This window comes from Hylobates moloch, unplaced genomic scaffold (assembly GCF_009828535.3).
Source record: "Hylobates moloch isolate HMO894 unplaced genomic scaffold, HMol_V3 SCAFFOLD_11, whole genome shotgun sequence".
Lineage (NCBI taxonomy): Eukaryota > Metazoa > Chordata > Mammalia > Primates > Hylobatidae > Hylobates > Hylobates moloch.
The window spans coordinates 41,119,031-41,140,877 of NW_026652286.1; the positions used below are offsets into that span (position 1 = coordinate 41,119,031).

General features: G+C 40.6%; 2 protein-coding genes across 2 annotated transcripts in view; both read left to right on the forward strand.

The window, feature by feature from the left end:
- The first annotated feature begins 340 nt into the window (after window positions 1-340).
- On the forward strand, window positions 341-2,201 carry MRPL17 (mitochondrial ribosomal protein L17). The gene is made up of 3 exons (XM_032166722.2): window positions 341-819; window positions 1,130-1,198; window positions 1,541-2,201. Exons 1-3 carry the CDS (start codon window positions 646-648, stop codon window positions 1,823-1,825), a joined length of 528 nt encoding a protein of 175 aa, XP_032022613.1. The 5' UTR covers window positions 341-645; the 3' UTR covers window positions 1,826-2,201.
- Window positions 2,202-18,913: 16,712 nt separating this feature from the next.
- Window positions 18,914-21,847, forward strand: part of DCHS1 (dachsous cadherin-related 1) — a 44,330-nt gene continuing 41,396 nt past the window's right edge. Inside the window, exon 1 of the mRNA XM_032166723.2 lies at window positions 18,914-20,545. Within this exon, the coding sequence (XP_032022614.1) occupies window positions 20,442-20,545 (104 nt within the window). The 5' untranslated portion in view covers window positions 18,914-20,441. The remainder of the gene's footprint in view (window positions 20,546-21,847) is intronic.

The following is a 21,847-nucleotide window of genomic DNA, read 5'->3' on the forward strand; positions in this document are numbered from 1 at the left end:
TTTTCCCCTTAAAAAAACACACTGGTGTAATTAAAAACAATCCACTACTTTTCCCTTTAGTGCTGTAATTTTTTTAACTGGAATAATTACTTCAATAAAAGAAAAATTTCATTATCTGCGTTTCTTTTCCGGGCATCGTTATTATCCATTTCACCATTACTACTGAAAATCACTGTGTTAAAAACAATGCGTACAGGTGTCAACCACGCCAGCTGGCCACTGCTGGACCGGGTAGGGCCGTCATCCCGCAGGATCCCGAACCCTCCGGGTGCCTTTCTCTTCAGACGCTCTCTTTTCCAGGAGTCTCCGCGGCGGAGCGTCCCATCGCCCTAAATGCCACTGGCTGACGCAGCTCAAAAACAAACCCGATGGCCCGCTTATGCCACACTAGGGGGCGCCTGGTTCTTCGGCCGCCACAGATCACTCTGGATGCCTGAAGCCCGCCCAGCTCGCCGCCTCTGGAAAAGCTCAACACCGTTTCTCCGCCCTTCCCGAGATTGCCAACGAGGCAGGCTCTGATGCGCATGCGCAAACACGTTCACCACGCTCCGAGCTAAGGCGCATGCGTCCCCTGAAATTGCCTCCACCCGGTCTACCTTCCAGTTTCCAGTTCCGGCCTCCAAGGGGCGGGCAGAAGCTGGAAACATGCGGCTGTCGGTCGCTGCAGCGATCTCCCATGGCCGCGTATTTCGCCGTATGGGCCTCGGTCCCGAGTCCCGCATCCATCTGTTGCGGAACTTGCTCACAGGGCTGGTGCGGCACGAACGCATCGAGGCACCATGGGCGCGTGTGGACGAGATGAGGGGCTACGCGGAGAAGGTGAGGAGCGGGGCCCTCTTGTCCACTCTGCGGGTCTGGTCTGAGGGGGCGGAGCCGGCTGCAAGTGGAAAGGGACTGGGACCAACCTGGTAAACCATTCCCCAGACTCAAGTCTGAGTCCCCTAGAACCCTGGGCTGAACCCGCCCCTCCATCGCCTCTAATGGAAGAGTGTTAGGGCTGCGGAGTTGGGGTGGCGTAGATTGGAGATGCTTTGCTAGTGAAAAGAATGGATTGCCGTCCGTCATTAGAGAAATTAGATTGGCACCTTGTTTTCTTGCTCGGTTGGATCTGTGATGTTATGTCCCACAGCTCATCGACTATGGGAAGCTGGGAGACACCAACGAAAGAGCCATGCGCATGGCTGACTTCTGGCTCACAGTGAGTGCGTCCTATCTGCTTTCAAAATCCCACTCTTTGCTCCCTGGGGGTGGGGGTTGGAAGAAGGAGAACTGCAGAATTAAACTTGGGTACTCACTCATGGGCTAGTGTTGCTAACTAAATTAGAAACTGTGTCTTAAGTTAGTTGAAGTCGATGTGAATATACCTCTGCACAACTGTCTATAAACGACCCCTTTGTGTAACACTGACTCTGCCAGATTGGCGAGGGGAGAGGGAGGTCTTTCTATGTGTGGATGGACCTTACCTTTGGGAGTGGTGTAAAATTAAATGCCTCTGCGGTTTTGCCTGACTCTGCTGTCTCTTGGATAATTCTCCCTCTAGGAGAAGGATTTGATCCCAAAACTGTTTCAAGTACTGGCCCCTCGGTACAAAGATCAAAATGGGGGCTACACGAGAATGCTGCAGATTCCAAATCGGAGTATGGATCGGGCCAAGATGGCAGTGATCGAGTATAAAGGAAATTGCCTCCCACCCCTGCCTCTGCCTCGCAGAGACAGCCACCTTACACTCCTAAACCAGCTGCTGCAGGGTTTGCGGCAGGACCTCAGCCAGAGCCAGGAAGCAAGCAACCACAGCTCCCACACAGCTCAAACACCAGGGATTTAACTGGATCTGAAGGATCTGCAGCCCTTAATCAGTACCCATGATCACAGGCCTTTGGAATGCTTTTACTCTCTGAGAAGAACTGGAGCTAGAGATGTAAAATGGACAGTCTTGATGGGGTTGGGAACCTTCTGGGGAGCCAGATGACCCTATCTTTGCACAATAGATAAAAGTCTTTATATGAATATATATAAATTCATTTCTTTTTTTCCTTCCTGTGGGATTTCTGGAGAATGAGAATTATCCAAATGCTCAGTCTACCTGAGATAGTAAATTCATGGCTTATGCTTCTGGTCCGTAAATTTGGGTTATTTTTGGTTAGTGCAATTTTGTTTTTCTTAATGCCAGTTTACATGGAAATGCATCCTATAATTCCAAATGTTGCTAGAAGTGGTTGTGTTTTGACATCTGATCTCCTAGAGATGAGTGCTTGGGATTTCTTAGAGAAAGATTACTTCCTGACAGGGGTAGGGGATTGACAATCTGCAAGTGAAACTTCCTTAAACAATCTAGTACCCCACGAACCTTCAGGGGACAGGATCACACATTACCTTAATGTGTTCCCTTCAACCCCCTGAATGGGCCTGGGAGGAGAGGACCCAAGAACTCAGATGTTCCGCCAGTTTGTTGGCCAAAGGGGTGGAGACATTCAGCAGAGGATGTTGGGCTCCAGGATAAGCTCCTTCCTCTTGTTGGGGTAAGGGGTAAGAAAGAGGGTCTATGCGAGAGAAGGATTAGGAAATTAAACCTCCTGGGAATTTCCTGAAAGTTTTTATTGTTGTCAAATCTAGCCTCTCTGGGAACTCAGAAAAGGGAAATCCGGCTTCAGAATGTGAGAAGCTGGGAGCCCCTTTCTTGGCACAGCCAAGCTGCTATTCCCTTGGGTTCAGAGGCTTTAGTAGGGTGGTAGTTATGGAAAGACTTAGAAAGAAGCCATCACTCTTGGTCCGAACACTTGATAGCAGTGCCTGATAATTGCCATATCCCCAGTAAAGTAGGTAGAAGACATTTTATCTTAGGCTCTATCTTCTGAGTGTATTTGGCCCACTGAACCCATCTACTGTCTGAGATAATAAGTAAGAGTAAGGGTAAAGGGATCACTGGTGTAGCAGACATGGCTTCAGTGACAGAAGGAACTATTCTGGTGCTAATTTAGCTGTAGCTGCCTTAGTCATACTCGTCTACTTCCAACAGAGCTCTTTATCTCTTTTTCTCTACTCTGGTTTGTTCTTCACACTATAGCCAGAAAGCTCTTATATTTTAAATGAAATATAGTAGACACTCAAAACATTTATGAAATAAAGCTACAACTCTGCTTCTGCTAAAAAATATACCCCTCTTCTGTCTTAGCATGAATATCCACCCTAGCTAGATATCTAGCAGTCATACCTGGCTTCTAGAGAAACCACTTTCCTTAAAACCACATCTTTATTTTAAATAGATGGATTGTGGCTGGGCTCCTGTAGCTTTTCCTCTTAGACCCCAGAAATATATCTCCCTTTGGGACTTCCAACAGTTCCCTACATGCTTTTTGAGCATCTGCTAGTTCCCAGCATCAATTTAGGCAGAAGGGATACAATATCCACTGTTCGTCTAATAGAGACTAGAGATAAGAAACAACCTGTACCATCAATGAGCTCACAATAACAGGCTACTGCCACTACCACAGTGGCCTCAAAGGACACTACTTCCCCTTTAATGTTTTGGTCCAAATGAAAGTACATGAATCCTAAAACATTTGCTAAAGGCTCAGGGATAGCACAAGGAAAGTAACAGCATCAAGAATTTTACTGCGGGGCGCGGTGGCTCACGCCTGTAATCCCAGCACCTTGGGAGGCCAAGGCGGGCGGATCATAAGGTCAGGAGATCAAGACCATCCTGGCTAACATGGTGAAACCCCGTCTCTACTAAAAATACAAAAAGTTAGCTGGGCGTGGTGGCAGGTGCCTATAGTCCCAGCTACTCAGGAGGCCGAGGCAGGAGAATGGCATGAACCTGGGAGGCGGAGCTTGCAATGAGCTGAGATTGTGCCACTGCATTCCAGCCTGGGCAACAGAGTGAGACCCTGTCTTCAAAAAAAAAAAAAAAAAGAATTTTACTAATCTGGCTTATAAATAACTTTTCTTCAACTAGTGGACTGCTCCCCCCAAGTCCATCTAGGCACCTCTTTAATACATTCCAAACCCAAGAGCACCACTCTCAAAGGTTCCCACCATCTTGGGCTCCAGTTCTTTACAGTAAGGTTGACAAAGTAATGATCACTCCTTTCTCAAAAGGTAACAAGTTTAGGCTTTACAGTTAATACACTGTAAGCCTGATATCTTGGGGAGATGACTAGAAAAGTCAGAGATTATTTCCTTAACCTCATCTACACTGAAATTAACAAGTCATGTTTATTTCCATAATGTTTCTCAAATCTGCAGTCAACTCGCTCCCTAATATGAAATCCAAGATACCTGTATCCTGGATTACTGCAACAACCTCCTAACTTACCTCCCTCTACACTTTGGCTGTAGTGACGGGAATCTGATCATCTTAATTCCCTGGTGATGATCTCCAGTTGCTTATTTCCTATGGGAAAGAGTCCAGATTCCTTATCATGACTGCCGTCCTTGTTCAGGCATCTACTCATCACTCCAACTACTTCCTTTGCCTCTAAATGCTATGCTCTAGAAGCATAAAAGTTCCTATTTTGGATGTTTCCCTGTGCACAGCTCCCCTGTCCACAACCTTTTGTTAAAGCAGTCCCTACCGTGCAGAGAGCCTTCTCCCTTTTACCTACGTAACTTACACACAAACTTTTGGTATCACCTAGGTGGCTCCCCGACCATCCCCACAGCTAAATTCATGACTTCGTCAACTGAGGTGCTTTATGTTTCAATAATACACTGAATTTGCCACATTGCATTACAGTTTCCTACAGTAGATTAGTTCCTGAATGGGTTGTAGTGGACAGGCCTAGACTAAGTTAAGGCAGTGAGAATCTAGGCTCTATTCTGCCTAGATGAACAAATTGGCGTGTTATTCTAAGTGCCACTGGGGAACTGGCTTTAGGCAGAAGATAACACTGAGAGTGGCAGATTAGAACAACTAAAACTACAGCACCAAGAGCTCCCAAACTGGAATCCTAGTTACGTTGGAATAATAATACTTTTTAGTGATTATTCCTATTTGGATCTGAATTTTCTGTTAATTGCTACTAAAAGTAATCTGATAATTTGTGTACCACTGAACCTTTAAACAAGTGCTTCTCAAAAATTGTGACTGTGACCTACAGGTCAAAAAACATTTTACATCAGAACAGATTATTCATAAACATAAATGATTGAAAACAAAATCTTCATAAAATGTTATTTACCTTTACAAATGTGATCTACCCTCATATTTTCTACTTGTTCACCTTTTATATGCTGGCCCCAATTCACTAAATTGATTTTACAACCCACTAATGGATTATGATGTACTCTTTGAAAAACGCTTTTCTTTTTTTTTTTTTTTTTTTTGAGACAGAGTCTCGCTCTGTTGCCCAGGCTGGAGTGCAGTGGTGCAATCTCGGCTCACTGCAAGCTCCGCCTCCTGGGTTCACGCCATTCTCCTGCCTCAGCCTCTCCGAGTAGCTGGGACTACAGGCGCCCGCCACCACACCCGGCTAATTTTTTGTATTTTTAGTAGAGACGGGGTTTCACCATGGTCTTGATCTCCTGACCTCTTGATCCACCCACCTCGGCCTCCCAAAGTGCTGGGATTACAAGCGTGAGCCACTGCGCCCGGCCTGAAAAACACTTTTCATAGCCAGTATTCCAGTGACTAACCATTGCCTTCGCTGGATAAAAATCCAGACATTTAATGACACAAAGGTCGTCTATGACCTGGTCCCGGCCACTTCTCAGCCTCCTCTCCTACCACTATTTGCAGCCACCCTTCATGAGAAACTCCTTGTTATTCTCTGACTATATTACTACTTGGTGTATGATGTTCCCTCTACTATAATGCTTGCCCTCTTTCAAGTCCACTCCTACTTGTCATTCAAATATTTGCTCAGAAGTCACTTTTTTGAGGCCCCAAACTCCACATCACCCTCCAAATGGGCTCAGGCCTCTCTTGTGTACTGTTATTTATAATCCTGTGGGCATTCACCTAACTAGTTGCCTGTCTACTTAACTGATCCCTTCATTCAGCCAAACTGCTGAAGCCAGAGACTGGGACTCGATAACTCTATCATAAGGCCTGATACAAAATAGGTGCTCAACAAATGTTCATTAAATAAGGAGGAGTAAGCTACATCCATGCCATATTCAACTCTCTGGCTGAGCTTTACAAACAATAAACATGTTACCACATGCAGAGATAGGGTTAAGTTACACTACTGAGTATACCAAGCAAAAGAAATGGTCTCCTTCCTCTTCCAGAACTTGAATGCTTATAATGATTGTCAAGAATGTGAGCATATTTCTAATTCATTTCCCACACATTTTATATTCCAATTTTCTGTAATATTTCTAACCAACCCACAGGTAGAAAACACCTATAAGTTTTCCAAGACTAGCCAAAAGCTGAAAGGTTGCGTTTTTTGTAAAGTGTTGACAGAATTACCCAAGCAAAACTCAGCACTATTCCGTGATCCAATTTCTTTTTTTTTTTTTTTTTAGTTAACACATCCATCACCACCTATGCTGTACATTAGATCTCCAGAACTTGTTCATCTTATAACTGAAAGTTTGGACCCTTTGATCAACATCTCTATTTCCCTCATACCTCAGACCCTGGCAATGACTGTTCTACTCTGTTTCTATGAGTTCAATGTTTTTACATTTAAAATATAAATGAGCTCATACGTAATTTTCTTTCTGTGTCTAACTGATTCATTTAGCATAATGTTCTGGTTTATCCATGTTGTCATGAATAGCAGGATTTCCTTTTTTATGTCTAAATACAATTCCATTGTATATAAATATACCACATTCTCTTTATCTATTTATGTATCAACAGACACTTAGATTGTTTCTGTATCTTGGCTATTGTAAATAAGGCTGCAGTGAACATGGGAATGCAGATATCTCTCTTCAGGATCCTGATTTTGTTTCCCAGAAGTGAGATTGCTGGATCATAGGGTAGTTCTGTTTTTAATTTTTTGAAGACTCTTCATACTACTGTTTCCCACAGTGGCTATACCAATTTACATTCCCACCAAGAGTGTACAAGTGTTCCCCTTTCTCCACATCCTCACCACTTGTCATCCCCTCTCTTTTTTTATAACAGCCATGCTAACAAGTATGGGATGATTTCTCATTATGCTTTTGATTTACATTTCTCTGATGATTAGTGGTGCTGAACACTTTTTCGTGTATTGCTTCTTTAGAAAAGTATCTGTTCAGATCCTTTACCTATTTTCAAATCAGATTTTTTGTGTTTTCTTGCTATTGAGTTGTGTGAGTTCCTTATATATTTTGGATATCAGCCCCTTTATCAGATATGGTTTGCAAATATTTTCTCCCATTCGGTAGGTTGCCTTTTCATTTTGTTGATTGTTTCCTTTGATGTACAGAGCCTTTTAGTTTGATGTGGTCCAACTTGTTTATTTTTATTTTGTTTGCCTATGCTTTTCGTGTCATATCTGAAAAATCATTGCCAAGGCCAATGTCAAGGAGCTGTTCCCCTATGTTTTCTTCTAAGAGTTTTACAGTTTCACATCTTACATTTAAGTCTTGAATCCATTCCAAATTCATTTTTATATGGTGTAATACAAAAGTCCATTTTTGTCATTTCGCATATGTCTATCCAGTTTTCCCAACACTATTTATTGAAGGGACTTTTTGTTCCCCATTGTGTATTCTTGGTGCCTCATCAAAGATTAGTTGACCAGTTGGGCATGGTGGCTCACACCTATAATCCCAGCACCTTGAGAGGCAGGGGCAGAAGGATCACTTGAGCACAAGAGTTTGAAACCAGGCTGGGCAACATCCGGAGACCTCATCTCTACAAAAAAAATCAAGAAAATTAGCTGAATGTGGTGGTGTGTGCTTGTAGTCCCAGCTCCTCAGGAGGCTGAGATGGGAAGATCACTTGAGCCTGGGAAGTCAGGGCTGCAGTGAGCCAAGATTGTGCCTCTGCACTCCAATCTGGGCGACACAGCAAGACCCTATTAAAAAAAAAGAAAAAAAGATCAGTTGACCACATGACCATATATGCATAGGTTCATTTCTGAGTTCTCTATCCTGTTTTATTGGTCTGTGTGTCTGTGTTTAAGTTGTACATGCAAAACAGTATGGTACATAATGTTTTGATTACTGTAACTTTGTAACGTAGTTGGAAATCAACAAAGGTGATGCCTCCAGTTTTGTTCTTTATCAAGATTATTTATTCTATTTGTAGTCTTTTGTTGTTCTGTACTAATTTTAGGACTTTTTTCTACATCTATGAAAAATGCCATGGAATTTTCGTAGGGATTGAATTGAACGTGTAGATCACTTTGGGTAACATGGACGTTTTAATATTATTAATTCTTCCAGTCCATAAACATGGGATGTATTTCCAGCTATTTGTTCTTTTTCAGTTTCTTTCATTGGCGCCTCATAGTTTTCAGTGTATAGATCTTTTTTTATATATACTTTAAGTTTTAGCGTACATGTGCACAACGTGCAGGTTTGTTACATATGTATACAAGTGTATAGATCTTTGTGTGTGTGTGTGTGTGTGTGTGCAGATTTTTCATCTCCTTGGTTAAATTTATTCTTAAGATTTTATTCTTTTTGATGCTATTATAAACAGGATTGTTTTCTTTTGCAGTCCAGTTTTACATTATACATTCTTCATTACAACAATGGTATAATTATATTGTTCAGCACTCATTACTAAATAGTGAACTATTTAAGAGCACAAACACATCTAATTCACTTTTCCCACCACCCTGTAAAGAACATGAGACAAAATAGACATCTTTAAATGTCTGTTGAATGAATCAATGTGTTGTACTGAGTTCTTCTGCTTAGCTCTGTCTTTTGGACTCACTGACTCCTCCCTTCTCCTGTTTCCTCCTTCTTCATCTAAAAAAGAACTTCCTGCAAAGCTGATTCCCTATTGTTCATGCCTGGGTAATATCTGTACCCTTAAGGCTTTCCTCTCTGTGCTCTTAAATGCATGGGCATAGTGTAGCTCTCCTTTAGTTCTGGGATATAAATTTGTTAGTTATTGAGGTTTTTGTTTTGTTTTGTTTCTGTTTTCGCCTTTTGAGGCAATTCTCCTGACTCAGCCTCCCAAGTAGCTGGGATTACAGGTGCCTGCTACCAGGCCTGGCTAATTTTTGTATTTTTAGTAGAGACGGTGTTTCACCATGTTGGTCAGGCTGGTCTTAAACTCCTGATCTTAGGCGATCCGCCTGCCTCAGCCTCCCAAAGTACTGGGATTACAGGCGTGGGCCACGAGCCCGGCCTTAAATTTGGTAGTTAAATCTGAGATATCTTAATAATAGAAATGGTTTGTGTGCTTACATTTCCAGGAAAGGACTTTAAACTTTTCTGACATTTTTGCATTCTGTTCCACAACATATCTGTTTAATAGAAAAATAATGTTTTTAATTCTTACAAGTTAAATATTATACATTACACACACACACACACACACACACACACACACACATGAACACACACAATTTTCTATCAATATTGATGTCTTGGGAAGACTTTACACTGTGGTTTCATATGTACCTTGGTACACCACTGTGTAGCTCAGTACGGGAAGCACAGCGTTAAAGGGTTTTTCTGCCATTCACTTGAAAACACAAAAGCAGATGAAAACACAAAAGCTGTACCTAGGGATGTCACTGAAGACTTAATGACATTGTCCTGGCTTAATTTCTAACTACTTTTCCTTAAAATGGTTTCAGAACCTTTCCTACAATTATCTTCTCCTTTTATCCCAGGAGGAATAAAAAGAAAAAGAAGATAGTTCAGTTTCATATGTGCTGCATTTGAGATGCCTGGAAGCATCTGGAGCTTGAGAAAGAGGTTTTTGCTGGAAGAACAGATTTGGGAGTTGTCAACAATTAAAGCTAAATAAATGGATAGAGTGACTCAGAGTATATATGTAGAGCAAGAGAAGGCTGAGGTCAGGCAGTAGGGAACAGACAGGATAGAGAACTTTTGAAGGAGACTGAGAAGTTTTTAAGAGAGGAAAGGGAACCTGCAAAATTCATCACAGTACCCAGCATGTGTCTTCTTTGTCATAGGAGGCACTCAATAATTAATAAGTTAACTTAGCAAGCATATTTCTTCTCCCTCCAAAGCACTATGCTTTGAAATATAGGAATGGCCCCTCAAAGGCCCAAAAGACCAGTTAGAGAGACAGATCATAAATAAGTACAACATAGTAAAACAGGTACTATGAACATGGTTGCACCTGAGGCCCACTGGAGTACCAAGAAAGGAGGTGGTCCATGCAGAACTTCTCAAAAGAAGCAATGCTAGGGCTGAATCTTGAAGAATGATTAGGAACTCATCAAGCATTGGGGAAAGAAGTTAGTTTGGAGGGCATTCCATGCAGCAAGATCTGCAGGTATTAATGCATTGAATTATGAAATGGTATAGAGTGGTTGAGAAATTCCAATTAATTTGGTATGGCAGGGATTTAAGATTTGAGGAAAAAGTAAAGGAAGAGAAGCTGGAAAGCCAGGCAAGACCAGGTTACAAAGGACCCTGTAAGGTATGATAAAGTGTTTGGATTTTATCCTGAAGACTAAGGGAAGCCACTGGTGTTTTTAAATGGAGAAAAGAGGGATAAGATTAACATTTCAGAAAGATCATTCTTGCATCATACTGTAAGATAGGTGAGAGAGACAAGATTAGAAGCTGGTAAAAAAAATAAAAATAAAAATAAAAAAAGATTAGAAGCTGGTAAACCAAATAGGAAGCTAGTTAAGGAGTCTAAGGGGAGTTGGAAACCCAGATTAGGCCAAAAACGGGGAAGACCTAGAGAAGCTGACAGAACAAACAGCCATAGAAAAGGTAGAATAGACTAGACACATTGTATGTGATTACATGAGGTGGACGAGAAATTAAGAGTCGAGGATAACACTAGGTTTCTGTTTGGGTAGTTGGGTAGAGAAATTCTATTCACATATTCACAGAGAATGAGGATAAGTAATAGGGGAAGTAGATAAGGAGTTTCAGTGATGAACTTGGTTGTAAATATACTCATGTTAAGGAACTGTCTTGTTAACAATTGTTCTGGAGCTCAGAGGATAGATGTAAGCTAGCAATTCAAACTTGAGAGTCATACACACATACATGGGAAATGGAGCAATTGGTTTGGATGAGATTTCTCAGACAGGAAATATAGGGGAAGAAAAAAAAAGAATCCTAGCATAGAGCCAACATACAAAGGCCACAGAGAGAGAGAGAAAGACAGAGAAAGAGAGAGTAGCCCTCTTAGGGGATTGAAAAGGAGCACTACAACTAAAACACTGCTGTCTCAAAATCCAGAGGAACAGAGTGTTGAAAATGTCAATTTGAATCTATCTCCCCCAGTAGATTGTGAGTTACTGGGGGGCAGACAATAGTTAATTTTGTATTCTCAGAAGCTAATATTGGCCAGGCTCCAGAGTATTGGTTTAAAGACTATCTTTGGTCATTGGACTTGGAAATTAGGAATTCACTATTGACCTCTGATAGAGTTGTCTCTTGAGAGGGGCAAAAGCAGAAACCATAAATACAGCTCAAGAAGTTTGGTGACCATGAAAAGGGAAGATGAGGCAGAGGCACATCAGCAACTTGAAAGGGAGTCACATTTAAAAAGTCCATTTTGGGGATTTTTTTTTTTTTTGCAAGGTCATTTAGTTGTACAGATAGACACTTAAAGGGTATGTGTAAATTGAGGGAAAAATCCAAAATCTTGGGTTGAGAGCAAGAAGAAAGGGAGCTTTCTTCTCATTCCTTATTGTTGCTTCCCTAGCTCCTTGTGCAGGTTTGTTACATATGTATCCATGTGCCATGTTGATTTCCTGCACCCATTAGCTCGTCATTTAGCATTGGGTATATCTCCTAATGCTGTCCCCGTCAACAGTACCCGGAATGTGATGTTCCCCTTCCTGTGTCCATGAGTTCTCATTGTTCAATTCCCACCTATGAGTGAGAACATGCGGTGTTTGGTTTTTTGTCCTTGCGATAGTTTACTGAGAATGATGTTTTCCAGTTTCATCCATGTCCCTACAAAGGACACGAACTCATCATTTTTTATGGTTGCATAGTATTCCATGGTGTATATATGCCACATTTTCTTAATCCAGTCTATTGTTGTTGGACATTTGGGTTGGTTCCAAGTCTTTGCTATAGAAAACACATGAAGAAATGCTCATCATCACTGGCCATCAGAGAAATGCAAATCAAAACCACAGTGAGATACCATCTCACACCAGTTAGAATGGCCATCATTAAAAAAGCAGGAAACAACAGGTGCTGGAGAGGATGTGGAGAAATAGGAACACTTTTACACTGTTGGTGGGACTGTAAACTAGTTCAACCATTGTGGAAGTCAGTGTGGCGATTCCTCAGGGATCTAGAACTAGAAATACCATTTGACCCAGCCATCCCATTACTGGGTATATACCCAAAGGAGTATAAATCATGCTGCTATAAAGACACATGCACACGTATGTTTATTGCGGCACTATTCACAATAGCTCCTCCATTTTTGTGTAAAGTCCCTTATCTTTTGGGACTCAGGACGTTGGTTGTACCACTTCCTGTTAATGGTCTTGGCCTTAGCTGCTAAGGGATAAGGATCCTAGGGCATCTGTTAGCCCAACCAGCAGGAAGTCAGTTGGCAAGCTTGCAGTTTAAGCATATCTACTTTTCAGGAGAAAGCATGCACAGTATATACTCCACAGCTAGTTTAAAAAAAAAAAAAAAAAATCATTAAACTCTGTCAGAGACCTAACAGGATGGTCTAGAGAAGACTGAGAGAACATGAATTCAAAACCTGACTGAGTAGTCAATACGGAGCTGGCAGAGATAGAAGCAAATACAGGAAGGTAAAGACCTCTCTAAAGAAGTTCTGCAAACACTCGAGAACAAGATTCCCTTCCCCGTCCCACCTTTTTAATGACAGGATGGTTCATTCATGCTGGGCTAATGGAGTTTGGGGTTGGGAGAAGACAGCTCCTAATCACTCACAGATTCAGTGAAGTCTTAGTCTCAGAGTCTTGCTCACCATCCCAAGACCTGCTATCATTCCATCCATGTGCTTGCCCCATCCATGTAGTTGCTCCATCCAAGTCGCTGGCCCTACTGTTCTACATTGTCCTCCCCTCCAGTAACCCATCCAACCAGCCCACTCTGTTTACCAGGCCTCTGGCCCTTTCATGATGAGATCTGCTTTACCCCTGAAATTTTGCCCTCCAGAATCTCACTCTGTAAACCCAGCTTCTTGTCTCTGGCTCCCTCATCCCCTTACACTCAGATGTTAAACCTCTAACCTCTTGAAACTCCAGTCCTTTGGACTCTCTCTTTTATCCTTTTGTGTACCAGGCCTTTCTTCTTTTTCAACTCAGCCTAGATGTCATGAGCCAACACCACCATTCTCATGCCATGCCCTGTTGAACCCCTTGTCTTTTTCTCCCACCTACCTACTAATCACCAGGTTTCTCTACTCCTGTGCCTTCTTCACTGAACACTCCTAGAAACAAGAAGCATCAACAATCATTGGAATTGGCACCAACAGAGCTGGGTCCTGAACACAACTCAGCAAGCTTGGGTTGCCCAATTCCATCACCTCATTGACTCCTGCAAACTCTCTCCACTTTTTTTTTTTTTTTTTTTTTTTGAGATGGAGTCTTGCTCTGTCACCCAGGCTGGAGTGCAGTGGCATGATCTCAGCTCACTATACCCTCCATCTCCCAGGTTCAAGTGATTCTTCTACCTCAGCCTCCCGAGTAGCTGGGACTACAGGCATGCGCCAGCACACCTAGCTAATTTGTGTGTGTGTGTGTGTGTGTGTGTGTGTGTGTATTTTTAGTAGAGACAGGGTTTTGCCATGTTGGACAGGCTGGTCTCAAACTCCTGACCTCAGATGATCCGCCTACCTCGGCCTCCCAAAGTGCTGAGATTACAGGCATGAGCCACCCCGCCCAGCCTTTCTCCACTTTTCTTAAACCCTCTACTTCACCTTCACCTCTGTCAGCACTTAACCTCACTGCCTATTCTGCAAAACAGAAAAAGGAGTCTGTAGGCAAAGTTCTCTCAATTTCCTGTCCTCGTGATCCTTATCTGTACCCACAAACTAGGCAATTAGTTGAAAGAGTATTTACTGAAGACAATTCACCCAATGACCAAGCTACCCAAAGTCCAATTCGCCAAATTTTCCAAATTTATCAACTTAGAAAAATCTGCTTTTCAACACCAATATCTAATTTAGTGAAATTATCAATTCAAAAACTTGTTTATATCAGCAATTTATAAAGTTTATGGTAACTGTGTTTCACGGAAAAGTTTAACAGCTTTATGGATTCTATTATTTAAGATTTGCAACTGATTTCAGTTTGACTTAGTTTAGTTTTAGTTTTACCAGTTTCTTCATTAGACTCATTGCACAGTGGATTTCAGTCAAACTCCACTGAATGTCAGTTTTGTGTGTGAGACACATTTCAGACATTTATGATTCAAATGCCTAAAACAAATAGATAATGCTCATTTGATCAAGATGATAAAAATCTCTGAATTTGCAGTGTTGAAATGAGCACTTTCCAACTCACTCTATGAGGCAAGTTAATTACCCGATACTAAAACCAAATATGTAACAAGAAAACAAAAATACAGATCAATATCTCATGTGAATATGCAAAATTCCTCAACAAAATACCAGTAAACTGAATCTAACAGCATATAAAAAGAGTTACCACCATGTCAAATGGGGTTTATCCAAGAAATGCAACATTGGTGTTCCATCCTAAAATCAATTAATATAATACACCATATCATATCAAGAGAATAATAAATGAAACCACATAATCATCTCAGTATACACAGAAAAGGCATTTGACAAAATTGAACACCTTTTCATCATAAAACACCCAGTAAACTGGGAAAAAAGGGAATTTTTTCAACCTGATAAAAGGCATGTATGAAAAACTGTACCTAACATTATACTTAATATTAAAAGACTGGATGATTTCCCTCTGAAATCAAGAATAACATAAGGAGGTCCACTCTTGCCTCAACATTGTACTAGGGGTTCCACAAAAGCCACTGGAAAAGAAAAATAAATAAAAGATTTTTATATTGGAAAGGAAGAAGTAAAACTATCTACTCGCAGGTGACAAGGTCTTGTATATAAAAAATCCTAAGGAATTTACAAAAAAGAAAACCCTATGAAAACTAATAAATGAGTTCAGCAAGGCTACAGGATACAAGATGGGAATACGAAAATCAACTGTATGCAAAAATCAATTGTATTTCTGCACAGTAACAAGAAACAACTTAAAAAGGAAATTAACAATTCTATTTACAATAACATCAAATAGAATAAAATGCTCAGGAATAAACTTAAGAAAAGAATAAGACTTATACACTGAAAGTTACAAAACATTGTTGAGAGAAATGTTAAAATGCCTAAATAAATAGAAAGACATTATATGTTCAGGAATTAGAAAATATCACATTATTAAGATGCCAAACTGATTTACAGATTCAACACAATCTCTATCAAAATCACAGCTATCTTTTTGTAGAAATTGCTAAACCAATCCTTAAATTCATATGGAAATTCAAGGGACTCAGAATAGCCAAAATAATCTTGAAAAAGAACAAAGTTGGAGGATTCATACTTCCAGATTTTAAAACTTACTACAACATAATCAAGACTGTGTGGTACCAGCATCTATAGACATACAGATCAGTGGAATAGATTTGAGAGTCCAGAAGTAAAACATTACATTTATGTTCAATTCATTTTTGACAAAAATGATAAGAAAATTAAATAAAAGAGAAGTCTTTTCAACAAATGATGGTGGGACAACTAGATATCCACATGCAAAAGAATAAAATTGGACTGCTACCTCCCATCATATACCAAAACTAACTAAAATGGATCATTTACCTAAATGTAGGAGCTGAAGCTATTAAAACTCTTAGAAGAAAACACAGCAGTAAATCTTCTTGAACTTGGACAATGATTTCTTAGATATGACATCTAAATCACAAGAAACAAAAGGAAAATCAGATAAATCTAACTTCACTAAAATTAAAAATGTTTGTGCTTCAAAGCACACTATCAAGGAAATGAAAATTCACAAAATGGGAGAAAATATATGCAAATCACATATATGATAAGGGACTTGTATCTAGGTATATAATTCTTGTATCTAAAGAATCCTTATGGCCTGGCGCAGTGGCTCATGCCTGTAATCCTAGCACTTTGGGAGGCCAAGGTGGGTGGATCACTTGAGGTTAGGAGTTCGAAACCAGCCTGGCCAACATGATGAAACCCTGTCTCTACTAAAAATACAAAAAAATTAGCTGGGCATGGTGGCTGGTGCCTGTAATCTCAGCTTCTTGGGAGTCTGAGGCAGGAGAATCCCTTGAACCTGGAAGGCAGAGGTTGCAGTGAGCCAAGATCACACCACTGCACTCCAACATGGGTGACAGAGTGAAACTCCATCTCAAAAAAAAAAAAAAGAAAAAAGAATCCTTACAACAACTCGACAAGAAAAAAAAATTTAATGGGCAAAGGATTTAAATAGAGATTTTTTTCTCAAAGAAGGTATACAGCCAGTTTTTTGCTTTAACAAGAACTGGAAGCCCCACCAGGTTCTCACTGTAAAGACTGGAGAAAATTTCCTCATGCATCCAGCAGGGGGACAGAAAAAGTAACAAATTTGAAATATACCCAGAGCTTTCTGTTCTCCTTAACAAGGCCTGCCCTCAAGGAAAACTGTTTTACCACAGCCTAACCAACCTGAGTTTTACCAAAGCCTAACTAACACTGGGGAAGGGAAATACCCAACCTCAGCCCCCTCCAGCCTTCCTGTCTCTCTACGGTGGAGTGGGTGGAAGCTGAGAAGCACTTGCCAAGGTCATAGCCCAAGGACACAGGCTCATTAAAAGACTGAGACATAATTATAAGACTATGTAATGCTTCCCTTATCCACCCCAGCCTTCTCACCGCATCAGTGGGCTCCTGAATAATAATAACAAGGGGTTACAGCTAAAAGAACTGCAAGCCTCAGCCCCTATTTAAGAAGGAGTCTCTAGGAAAACCCAAAGGCAAAAGGGAAGACAAAAATAAGGACACTAGGTGTTAGCTTCTGACACCATGGCTACAAGAAGTAGTAAACCCAGCCTGACTCCTAGCCAGATAAACATAAAATCTCACATTAAAGGCCTATCTACCTCAGTTCCTTTTACCTGATACATAATATCCAGTTCAAAAAAAAAAAAAAAATTACAAGACAGGCTAAAAGGCAAAAAAAAAAAAAAATCTGAAAATACAAAGCAAGCATCAGAATCAGACTTATATGGCACAGATTTTGGAATTATCAGGCTGGAAATTTAAAATAAGTATGATTATATGCTAAGGGCTCTAGTGGGAAAACTGGATAGCATACAAGAACAGATGGATAATGTAAGCAGAGTAAACGAAACTCTAAGAGACGATCAAAAGGAAATGTTAGAAATTTAAAACAGTGTAATAGAAATAAATAATGTATTTGATGGACTCATCAGTAGACTGGACATGGCTGAGGGAAGAATCAGTGAGCTAGAAGATATATGAATAGAAATTTTCCAAACTGAAAAGCAAAGAGAAAAAAGGAATGGGAAAAAAAAAATGAAACAGACTATCCAAGAACTGTGGGACAATAACAAAAGGTGTAACATACGTATAATGGGAATACCAGAAAAAGAAAGAGAGAGAGAGAGAGAAAGAAAGAGAAAGAAAGAAAGAAAGGAAGAGAGATTGAAAGAAAGAGAGAGAAAGAAGAAAGAGGAAAGAAAAAGAAAGAAAGAAAGAGAAAGAAAGAAAAGAAAGAAAGAAAGAAAGAGGGAGGAAAGAAGGAAGGAAGGAAAGAGAGAGAAGGAAGGGAAGGAAGGAAGGAGAAAAGGAAAGAAAGAGAAAGGAAGCAAGCAAGAAAATAAATATGTAAAGTAATAATGACTCAGAATTTTCTGAAATTAATGACAGACAGCAAGCCACAGACCCAGAAAGCCCAAAGAACAACAAGCACAATAAATATTGAAAAAAATATATGCCTGGGCGTATCATATTGAAACTACAAAGGGAAAATCTTGAATGAAACCACAGAAGAAGATATACATATAGTCAATAAGCATATAAAAAGATGCTCCGCTGGGTGTGGTGGCTCACACCTGTCATCCCAGCACTTTGGGAGGCCGAGGCATGTAGATAACTTGAAGTCAGGAGTTCGAGACCAGCCTGGCCAACATAGTGAAGCCCCGTCTCTACTAAAAATACAAAAAATTTAGCTAGGCATGGTGGTGCATGCCTGTAATCCTAGCTACATAGGAGGTGGGGTGGGAGGATTGCTTGAACCTAGGAAGCAGAGGTTGCAGTGAGCTGAGATTGCACCACTGCACTCCAGCCTGGGTGACAGAGTAAGATTCTGTCTCAAAAAAAAAAAAAAAAAAAAAAAGATGCTCAACATCATTAGTTATTAGGGAAATGGGAATCAAAACCACAACAATATACCACTTTATACCCAGCTGGGTAACAACAAAATGACGAACAGTAAATGAGCGTTCCAGTTTCTCCATATCCTTGTCAACAAGTGTTTGACGCTTGTTTGACCAGTAAACGAACCCTCATTTACTGGTGGTGGAAGTATAAAATAGTGCAGCTGCTTTAGCAACAGTTTGGCAAATTTTCTCAAATATTTTCTAAAAATGTTAAACATAGAGTTATAATCATACCAGCAATTCCACTCTAGGTATCTACCCAAGAAGAGAAAAGATGTGTCCACACAAAAATGTATATACAAGTGTTCATAGCAGCATTACTTATAATAGCCCCAAAGTGGAAACAACCCAAATGTCCATCAACTGATGAAAAGAAAAACAAAATGTGTTACATACATACAAGGGAATATCTTCAGCCAAGAAATGAAGTACTGATACATGCAATGACATGGATGAATACTGAAAATATGCCAAGTAAAAGAGGCCAGATGCAAAAGGCCACATGTTTTATGATTCAATTTATATGAAATGTCCAGAATAAGCAAATTCATAGAGTCACAAAGTAGATTATTGGTTGCCAGGAGCTGAGGGGAGAGCGAATGAAGTAACTGCTAATGGGTGTGGGATTTCTTTTTGGGTGATGAAAATATTCTGAAATGTAATAGTGGTGATAATGCACAACTCCATGAATATACTAAAAATTACTGTGAATTGTACACTTTAAAAGGATACACTTTCTGGTATACATAGTGTATCTCAACAAAGCTGTTACTTTAAAAAGTAATAAAGCCAAAGTAAAAACCTGACTACTTAGAAGTAGTAACAACTATATAATCAACAGTAGGGAGAAACAGGGATGCTCCTAAAGTACAATATTCCTATTGTGATACAAATGGAACTGGCAGAAATTTTGCAAATGTTTCTCAGGTGTCACTATAGCAGGAGACCCATTGATCGATGGCCATCATGATATCTTAGAAAAATTGCCTTCGACTAATTAGTTTATAATTTATGTTATTAATTTTATCACTTATTGTAGTCACTATTATACGATTTACCAACCAACAAGTATGGAAATACAGTATGGCTATATTTCAGCCCACATCTACATTTCTATTAAAAGTACAAATGCACAAAAAATATTAAAGTAAAAGGAAAACTGTTGGATTGAAAATATTTTGGGAGAATTCCCCCCCTCCCAGATTGTATATGAAATTTTTGACATTTGAGTCATTGTACAACATTTGCAGAGTAAAATGCCTAAGAAATTCCCATTCCCCAAAGTCACAGATCCAAAATAAGGAAAAACTTAGAATACACTGAACTTTGGCAAGCCATGGCAAAATGATTTCAGAGAAACAGCTGCAAATAAATTAAAAGTACAACTAAACTAAAAACTAAACTCAAAATTGTCAACTGATACTTTGTAGAAATCATTAAAAGTAGTTAAAATCAGCCCAACCATGCAAATTGTTGTAAACTTCACACATAATTAAAAGAAATGAAATTTTGGTAAACTGACAAAATTGGTAAGTTCCAACAAATTGATCACTGTGTGAATTGAAATCCACAGGACTGGCTTTCCTTACTTCCCATCCCAGTGGATAGGAGTCCTTCCTCTTCTCCGTATTTAATCTCTCCACCTGTGTTCTAGGTTCCATTTCCTTCTACTTTCTCTGGCTCTTGCTCTCTGGGAGAGCATAGGGAGTTTTCTTTTCCTTTCCTAGAGCCTCTACAGGGAGTTGAAGTCCTTCAGAGCCTGGAAAACATCCTCACTCTTGAAAGATCCCAATTCAAACAGTGCTGGACTCTGGCCATTTTTTTTTTTTCAATACTCCTGCTCACTTCTTCCAGGGCTGGGCTGTACCAAGGAGTTCTAATGACTTGTGATTTATAAGTATTTTGAACTAAGGTTTGGAGCAGTCTGAAACCAAGTACTAATGCTACCCAGTGCCTCCAGCTCACTAGGAAAGAACGAAGGACTAACAGAACCACTGAAAACTGTCTGCCTCCCATCCTGTCACTCAGGATCATCATTCACAAGGTAGGCCTTTCGAGTCATCTCTCCTTTCTCATTTGGTCATCGCCACATTGATGTGCCCTTCCCTGCCCCTAGTTGACTGGACCTCCCACTGCTTCCCTGCCTTTTAGCCCTTCGCATCATGGATTCACCCCTCAAACTTTCCTGTTCTGAAACCTCCATTTCATGGTGACAAAATCCTGAATTCTCAGCCCCTTCATATACCTCTGAGCCTCCACTTCCTGTGTAAGAGACCTGGCTTTGCTTAAGTACTCCCCTTTTGCACATACTTCCACATATCTTTGAAGGAAAAAGGAAGGAGTCACCACTCTCCAGGCTTCCCAAGGCCTAAACAGAGACAACTATTTCTCCATCCCTACCTCTCAGCCTTTGAAATTATGCTGTCTTACACAAGCCTCCACCCTCCTCAGTGTTGTCATGAAATGACTTTCCCTCTTTTTCATCAAGGACTTAGGTGTAGGTGTGTCTCTATCCTTTGTTCTCTTGCCAGTATCCTCAACTCCTTGGTCCTTTAGGCCTATAAGGCCACCAGCTATCATTCCCCTTAACAGTGTCTTCACTCCTTTAAAGCTTTCAAAATTTCTAACATTATTGCCTCCCTCGTGCCCATTTTTCACAGAATCCCAACTCCTCTCTAGAGAGAATGAGATCATCAGGTATGATGGCCTCAAATTCCTGCCTTGTCCACGTTCCTCCCCCACTACCACATACTTACACACATGCCCTTATCTGCACCCCACTTATCTTCCTTTTCAGTCTTGGAGGAGGAGGTACTTCTCTTCCTGGCAAAGACCAATCCCTCTTTGTTGTGATGTTTAATTCTTCAGTCCCTCCTCTCTCCTCTGGGACCTTGCTCCATTCTCTCCATGAGCTCCTTACCTGTGATGTTAAACATGCTCTTGTTGCCTTCTTCCAAAGAGCTCTCTGTCAACCCTGTCTGCTCCCACTCCTCCTGCCAATACCCCAACCCACCCCACCCTCCCACCTAGGTTATCTATCCTCTCTATCTTTTCTCTTGCATTCACTGAGTAATGGTACTTGATTCTGTTGTCTCACTAACATCCTTTCTTTATTCTGGAACAGCCACCCCCTTCATGTCAGCCATTCACTTAACAAACATTGACTGAACATCACCTATGTGCATATATGTGCTACAGTGGTGAACAAACCAGCTTTACCATTTAGTGGAGTATATAGACATTTTACCAAATATTCACACACTAGAATGAATGTAAACTTGCCACTGTGATAACTGCCACAGAGGAGAAGTACCAGGCACTATGACAACCCATAATATGGGGATTT

Excerpts from the sequence above, each read along its gene's own strand:
- MRPL17 (XM_032166722.2), top strand. The coding sequence starts at position 646 with ATGCGGCTGTCGGTCGCTGCAGCGATCTCCCATGGCCGCGTATTTCGC. Across the intron at positions 820-1,129 it reads TGAGGGGCTACGCGGAGAAG|CTCATCGACTATGGGAAGCT; the intron begins GTGAGGAGCGGG and ends TATGTCCCACAG. Across the intron at positions 1,199-1,540 it reads TGGCTGACTTCTGGCTCACA|GAGAAGGATTTGATCCCAAA; the intron begins GTGAGTGCGTCC and ends TTCTCCCTCTAG.